This window comes from Microtus ochrogaster, unplaced genomic scaffold (genome assembly GCF_000317375.1).
Source record: "Microtus ochrogaster isolate Prairie Vole_2 unplaced genomic scaffold, MicOch1.0 UNK6, whole genome shotgun sequence".
In the NCBI taxonomy this organism is placed as follows: domain Eukaryota; kingdom Metazoa; phylum Chordata; class Mammalia; order Rodentia; family Cricetidae; genus Microtus; species Microtus ochrogaster.
Window position 1 is genome coordinate 9878197 of NW_004949104.1, and position 7960 is coordinate 9886156.

Here is a 7960-nt window from a genome sequence, read left to right on the forward strand (position 1 = left end):
AGGCAGGCAGGAGGCAGAAAGAAAGAAAGAAAGAAAGAAAGAAAGAAAGAAAGAAAGAAAGAAAGAAAGAAAGAAAGAAAGAAAGAAAGGAAAATTCCCCCCAAATTTCATGATGGAAAAGGAAAAGCTGCCAGTGTGGGACTTGTCCCCTGGGAAGAAATTTCTAACAGTTCTAACAATCCATCACACCACCTGACAGGATGAGACTAAACCCCAGATGATGATGGGTCACTGGTGGGCAGGACCACACCTTGACTAGCATAGCTTAGGTGTGTACATCCTTGTTCCTCTATTTAAATTTTGATCTCACTTTAGGAACTGAAAAAGAGTAGAGGGGTTTGCTGGATCTCTTTATCCATCTTGCCAATGCTGCTACACTGAATCAATCTTTTTCTGCTTTCTACTGTTTTTCCCCTCAGAGTTACAGATCAAAACAGGGGCTGGACAGATGGCTCCAGGATTAAGAGTACTGGCTACTTTTCCAGAGGACCAGGTTTGATTCCTAGTTCCCACACCATGGCTCACAATCTATAACTCCAGTTTCAGGGGACCCAGTGCCCTCTTCTGACCTCTGGGGACACACGGCAAGCATGTAGTGCACATACAGACAAAAGACCCAGGTAAATAAAGTTTGGGTTTTTTTTAAATATTTATTTATTTATTTATTATGTATACAATATTCTGTCTGTGTATATGCCTGCAGACAAGAAGAGGGCACCAGACCCCATTATAGATGGTTGTGAGCCACCATGTGGTTGCTGGGAATTGAACTCAGGACCTTTGGAAGAGCAGACAATGCTCTTAACCTCTGAGCCATCTCTCCAGCTCCCAGGTTGTTTGTTTTTTTTAAGTATGATATCTGTGCTAAATGTAATAGCTTATAGTTTTAATATTAGCCTTGCTGAGGCAGAACAACCAACAGTTCTTTTGTTTTGTTTTGTTTTTTGATTTTCGAGACAGGGTTTCTCTGTAGCTTTTGGTTCCTGTCCTGGAACTAGCTCTTCTAGACCAGGCTGGCCTCGAACTCACAGAGATCCGCCTGCCTCTGCCTCCCAAGTGCTGGGATTAAAGGCGTGCGCCACCACCGCCCGGCAGTTCTTAGCGTGGCTATATAACAAGACCTCAAAAAAAAGTACAATTTTTCTTTTCTTTCTTGAGACAGGGTTTCTCTGTGTAGCCTTGGCTGTCCTGGAACTCACTCTGTAGACCAGGCTGGCCTCGAACCCAAAAAGATCTGCCTGTCTCTGCCTCCCAAGCATGGGTATTAAAGGCATGTGCTACCATTGCCCATCTCCCAGCTTACAATTTTTCATAAAAAACCATCCATACAAAATTTTATGGGTTCTGAGAGAAGTAAGGGACATTCATTGAACAGGATAATTGTAATGGCACCACATTATCCTTACAGATGGCTAAACAAGTAATCCTTGCTCACTTCTGGTTCTTCATCTATGAATATAGGTGAAAACAACAATCACTGCACCAATAGGAACACAGCTTGTGACAAAAATAAAAGACACATACACAAGGCTAACATCTGTATTTGTTGTGAGTTTCCAAGCTGGTCTCTAGTATATATTTGAAACTTAAATACTGTAGAAGCCAGACCAGCAAGACTGCTCTGTAAAGTTGCTTGTGATGACCTGAGTTGGCTCCCCAGGAAGTACATGGAGGAAGGAAGGAAAAACCAAACCTTACAAATGGTCCTCTGACCTACACAAGTGTGCCATGGCATGAGCAGGCATATGAGCATGCACACAAATAAATAAGAATAATATTCCTTTTTTTTTAAAAAAAAATATGCTATAGAAGGTTCTATTGAGCTAGAGGCATAAGCCAAGTAGTCTGCCCCTCATGGAGCCTAGCCCATGACAAACAACACAAAGAACAGAAAGCACCAAAGGAAAAGCATCTACTGCCACTGGGGAGGAGTCATAGGGGAGAAGGGTTGGAGCTGGGTCTTGAAGAAAAGCACCTGCAAGAAAATAACTGGCAAAGGCCCTCTATGTCAACAACAACAACAAAAAAGCCCAGACCTGAGGTAAGTTGAAAGTGTTGAGAGTGTCTGCCAAGAAAAAGAAATGGTAGCAGGAGAGGAGGCTGCAGGAGTCAGCCACGTTAGCCCTTATTAAGCTCTCTTGAAGAGCTGAACCAAACACACACACATAAAGCAGTGGTTTAAAGACCACTGTCTCCAGATCCCAAGGATTCTGACATATCACACCAATGCCCTGTGAGGGCAGAGAAAAACACTAATACTTTTTTACTTCTTGAGAGTCAAACTACGACTAAAAAAAACCATCTTGTTACTCAGGAATAAAATGAAAAATGAAAGAAAGAAGAAAATAATTGAGAGCTGTGCTGAGCAATTGCATACTATGTATAAAGCCCTAGGTGTGGACTGGAGAGACTGTTCAATGTTTAAGAGAACTTGAGCTTGGTTCCCAGCACCCACATCAGGCAGCTCTGTAACTCCAGCTCCAGATGATCCAACACTTTCACCTGGTCTTTGTATGCATCCATATACAGATGGCATGTGCATACATAAAAATAAAAGTAAAGCCGGGCGATGGTGGCGCACGCCTTTAATCCCAGCACTCGGGAGGCAGAGGCAGGCGGATCTCTGTGAGTTCGAGACCAGCCTGGTGGAAACTTGTTTTTTTTTTTTTCTTTTTTTCAAGCTACAGAGAAACCCTGTCTCGAAAAAAACCAAAAAAAAAAACCAAAAAAAAAAAAATAAATACAAGTAAATATTAAAACAATGACAACAACCAAATAGAACCAAGCCCTTGGTATAACTCCCAGTACAACCAACTAGCCAAGAAATAAATAAGCTAGTAAATAAGACAGGTTTGGATGGCTCACAATATGATCCCAGCATTCAGGAGGCTGAGGCAGGTGTGCCAGGAATCTGAGCCCAGGCCACATAGAGAAACCATCTCAAAAAAAACAAAACAAATTTAAAGAGTCAATATCAAGGAAACTATTCAAAACATTCATCTTCCACTAGTGATGACACCCACCTGTGGTTTATCCAGTGAGGGATATTATAATCATCGCCCAGCCGAGAGTCCCTCGGAACACTCCGGTTATGCAGCTGCAAGGAAAAAGCCGGAGCACGAATAAGCTAGAAATTTCTAATCTTTCTATTTTTAATTATTGTTCAACTGGTCTTTCAGAAGGAAGCCAAAATTCTATTACCTTGCCGGGCGCTGGTGGCGCACGCCTTTAATCCCAGCACTAGGGAGGCAGAGGCAGGCGGATCTCTGTGAGTTCGAGGCCAGCCTGGTCTACAGAGCTAGTTCCAGTCCAAAGCCACAGAGAAACCCTGTCTCGAAAAAACCAAAAAAAAAAAAAAAAAATTCTATTACCTTGAATAATGGCACAGCATGTAAAGGCTGCTCTCCCATACATACTAGGTCCACCCCAATTCCTAAAAAGGGAAGGACAAAAAAGGCAGGTCAAGAGGACAACAGCAAAGGTGAGTATTCTAACCTGTTAGTATTATTGAACATTGTACGAAAAATTGGAAGGAAATACATGAATTTTCTTTTTTCTCTAATGTGCTTTAGGTTAGACACTGATTACCCAGATCTGTAAAAAGAGAAACAAGACCTCCACAATTCAATTCTAGTGACACCCTGATCACCATGTAAAGCCCTTTATCACCTAAGAGACAATGAGAGCACCACACTTACAGGACAAGGGAGGGTATTAACACAGGGAGACAGGAGAAACCAAGGACTGTTACCATTGTCAATCATACGCTGCTTGGTCAGTATCATGAGTAGGCGGTCCACTTCAAAGACACCCACCCCGGGTGTGATCACCACAGACATCTGTCCAGTTCGGTCAAAGTTGCGGTTGATGTAGTGCTTGTCAAACACTTTAGAGAAAACAAAAATCCCCCCAGTGACGATGTCACAGCTTTTTAGGAACCAGACACAGGCAAACAACACAGCGTTTGGTGCACTTTGCACTCATTCCAGTCATGCCAAGTGACTCATTCTGACCTGAATTTTACCACATCATGTACACATGTACCTTTCCCTTTTACTTTAGCAGTGCCTTAAAAACAAAACATTCACTTTACCCTTTATCAATCACGCTCACTGGTGCCCAACAGTGGCCCACAGTTTAATTTTTATGAGATAAACTTACATCATCCATCAATGAGTCTATACTTAAAGTTCCAAGAATCAAATAAGATACATATGCCATACTTATTTATGTATTGTGTACACTCAAGTGCCACAGTGCACGTGTAGAAGTCAGAGGACAACTTGCAGGAGTTTTCTCCTTCTAAGATCTCAGAGATCAAACCCAGGTCCTCAACTTGGTATCAGGTGCCTTTACCCACTAAGTTCATTTCATTGCCCTGTGTTTGTGTTTGTGCTTTGATGGACAGAGTCTCTAGTAGCTCACTTTCTCTATATCCCTCATGCTTCTTATTCTCCTACCTCAGGCTCTACATTCAAGAATATATGTATTTTCTTTTAAAAAAGCAGAATGGAGCCAGGTGGTGGCACACACCTTTAATCCCAGCACTCAGGAAGCAGAGGCAGGTGGATCTCTGTGAGTAGTGGCCAGCCTGGTCTACAGAGTGAGTTTCAAGACAAGCTCCAAAGTTGCACAGAGAAACCATGTCTCAACCCCCTGCTCCCCCACAAAAAAAGAAAGAAAAAAGTAGAATCTAAAATTTAAAAAATTAGCTAAAATCAGCTGAGGGATGAAATGAGAAATAAACAGTCTACCAGGCAGGAGCCCTGTCAGCTCTTTACCACAGGAGGCTGACTGCCAACAGAAGGCCCAAGGGCCAAGAGCAGTCATTGTGACCATTCAATTAGAATGTACTACTTTGAGTTAATTTGAAGTGTAGATAGGAAGAAGGCCTCCAAGTCTGGGGCTTTGGGCATCAGCATTGAGCTGTCTATGGCCACATGGGAAGCAAGAGGTCAGATTACTGCGGTCTTACTCACCGTTGAAGGATAAATTGATGGCCTCTAGGTAGTTTCCTTGTGCTGAGGTAGAATTGTCTCCTTGAGGAAAGCCCCCTAAAGCAAAAATACAAAACAAGGAAAAACATTTCATGAAAAACGAACTCTTTAAAACTAACAGGAAGAGCCGGGCGATGGTGGCGCACGCCTTTAATCCCAGCACTCGGGAGGCAGAGGCAGGCGGATCTCTGTGAGTTCGAGACCAGCCTGGTCTACAGAGCTAGTTCCAGGACAGGCTCCAAAGCCACAGAGAAACCCTGTCTCGAAAAACCAAAAAGAACAAAAAAAAACAAAAAAAAAAAACTAACAGGAAGGTGCCAGGTGGTGGTGGTGGCACATGCCTTTAATCCCAGGACTCAGGAGGCAGAGGTGGGTGGATAGCTGAGTTTCAGGCCTCTTGGTCTACAGAGCGAACTCCAGGACAGCCAGGCTAACACAGAGAAACTCTGTCTAGAGACATATCCCACCCCTCAAGAAAACTCCAAAAATAAAAACAAACCAGGAAGGCATCTGGCTCACACTGTGTTAGTTGGGAACATTGTAGGAACTGGTAGCATATATAACGAACAACTGGCTCCAACTGACCAGACCTGACCAGAAGCAGAAACTATCTACAGCAACACAAGGGAATGGAGCATGAGCTGCTTCTCTGTCTCCAGCCTCCATTCCACATGCCATTTCCCCACTGCACCTCTGACACATGGATGCAGTACCTGCCTGTTCCAGTCGCACCAACACTGGATACTGGATGAAGAGTTTTTTAATGGTCACAAGGAGCGATGTCCACTCTTCCCTCCTCTCATTCTGAGCCACCACTCTGAAAGGAATATGATCATGAAAGAGAAATTGAGCACCTATTGTAGTAGGAGCTACGGGCTACATTCCCACCCAGCTCCTGCATGGCTAGCTTAGCCCCGGAAATAACAACACACAAACTGTATTCTTTTAAACACTGCCTGGTCCATTAGTTTCAGCCTCTTATTGGCTAATTCTCACATCTTGCTTTAACCCATACTTAATAATGTGTGTAGCACCACAAGATGGTGGCTTATCAGGAAGGATCTTAACCTGCATCCATCTTGGAGAGGAGAGCTATATCGTCTCACTCACATCCCTTCTTCCCAGCATTCTGTTCTGTCTACTCCGCCTATCTAAATTCTGCCCTATCAGGCCAAGCAGTTTTCTTTATTAATTAACCAATGAAAGCAACAGATAGATAGAAAACACTCCCACATCAACCGAATATCCCATTCATTACAAAGTTTCAAGGAGGGAGGAAAACGTGGCTCGTAGTAGTAATAAGCAGGGGATAAAGAATAAAGGGATAAACATGTCTACAATTCAAGGACTGAAGACTAAGGTAGGTAGACCCACAAGTTCAAGGCTAGGCTGGGAACATGGTGAGGTTCAGAAAAGCCAGGGTCAAAACAACAAGCGAGTTGTGGTGTCACAAGACTTTGATTCCAACACTCTTGAGGCAGAAACAGAAGGATCTCTGTGAGTTATGGGCCAACCTGGTCTATAGAGGGAATTCTAGGCCAGCCTAGGCTACAGAGAAAGACCCTGTCTCAAAACAAAAGACAAATGAACAAAGATGGCTCATCAGATAAAGGCATCAGCCACAGACTCTGATACATTGTTCATATTAGGGATCCACAAGGTAGAAAGAGGGAACAGACACTCACAAGCTGTCCTCCGACGGCCACAAATAGTGTTCCCCTGAATACATCATATGCCATAAATAAATAAGTAAATCAGGGCTAGAAAGATGGCTCAGTGGTCAAGAGCACTGGCTAATTTCCAAGAGGACCCAGGTTCAATTCTAAACACCCACATGGCAGCTCACAGCTCTCTGTAACTCCAGTTCCAGGGGATCTGACACACAAACAAAAGGGTTTACTGAAACACCTGCATGGTTATGCAGTGGCCTTTAATAACAGACAAACTGGAGGCTTTTAGAAGAGTTGGTACAGGAGCAACTAAATGCTCAGCATATTGAAGAGTCACCCATCCCTTGGAATTCTCCTGTGTTTGTTGTTAAAAAGAAATCTAGAAAATGGAAAATGGTAACAGATCTAAGAGTTATAATAAGGTGATTCAGCCAATGGGCTCTCTACAGTCTCGCATTCCTTTGCCTTCCCTATTACCTAAAGGATGGCCTCCTATAGTTATTGGTTTAAAAGACTATCTCTTCACTGTACCTTTACAAAAAAAAGACAGAGAAAAAATTGCTTTCATACATGGTTGTGAGCCACCACGTGGTTACTGGAAATTGAACTCAGGACCTCTGGAAGAGCAGCCAATGCTCTTAATTGCTGAGCCATCTCTCCAGTTCCCACCCACAGGAATTTTAATGTAGAAGGATTATCTTAGAATGGATCTTTTTACCACATAAACTGAGTAAAAAATGAAAAACTTATGTGGAAAAGGTTTCTGAGTTAATTCTAAAAGAAAAATTGAGACTTTGTCAATAAGCAGAAATAGACCTAGCAAAAATTATAGTACCTTTAAGTAATGATGAAATTGAAAAATTGTGGGTGAACTGTGGCAAAGAGCTTGTGGCAAATTTTTGGGAGAGATTAATAACTACCTCATAAGCAAGATAATTCAACTGGATTCTTCCTCACATCGTACGGGGGAGCCCTTACATTCTTTTTTATTTTTTTAAGCCAATGGCTGGCTGCTTTGCTTTATGAATCTTCAGGCTGAACCCCAATTTCTCTCTCTGAATTTTGTTAATTGTTCTTCAGGCATCAGATCCCATTACAAATGTTATGAACCATCATATGGGCGCTGGGAATCGAACTCAGGACTTCTGGAAAAGCAGTCAGTGCTCTTAACCATTGAGCCTTCACTCCAGCCCCAAACTCTTACATTCTACTCTGATGCAAAAAATTCAAGGAAGGCAGGTTACAAATCAGAAAATTTAAGTAAAGTGGAAATTAAAGCCCTTATGATTCTAT

The 7960-nt window shown here is 42.6% G+C and overlaps 1 protein-coding gene across 1 annotated transcript in view; it reads right to left on the reverse strand.

Annotated features, from left to right (window-relative positions):
• Window positions 1–7960, reverse strand: part of Depdc5 (DEP domain containing 5) — a 124797-nt gene that overhangs the window by 83030 nt on the left and 33807 nt on the right. The window contains exons 12-16 of the mRNA XM_013353345.2: window positions 5711–5814; window positions 4980–5054; window positions 3752–3886; window positions 3372–3433; window positions 3024–3097 (exon numbers count right to left, since the gene is read on the reverse strand). Coding sequence (XP_013208799.1) covers window positions 3024–3097; window positions 3372–3433; window positions 3752–3886; window positions 4980–5054; window positions 5711–5814 — 450 coding nt within the window. The remainder of the gene's footprint in view (window positions 1–3023; window positions 3098–3371; window positions 3434–3751; window positions 3887–4979; window positions 5055–5710; window positions 5815–7960) is intronic.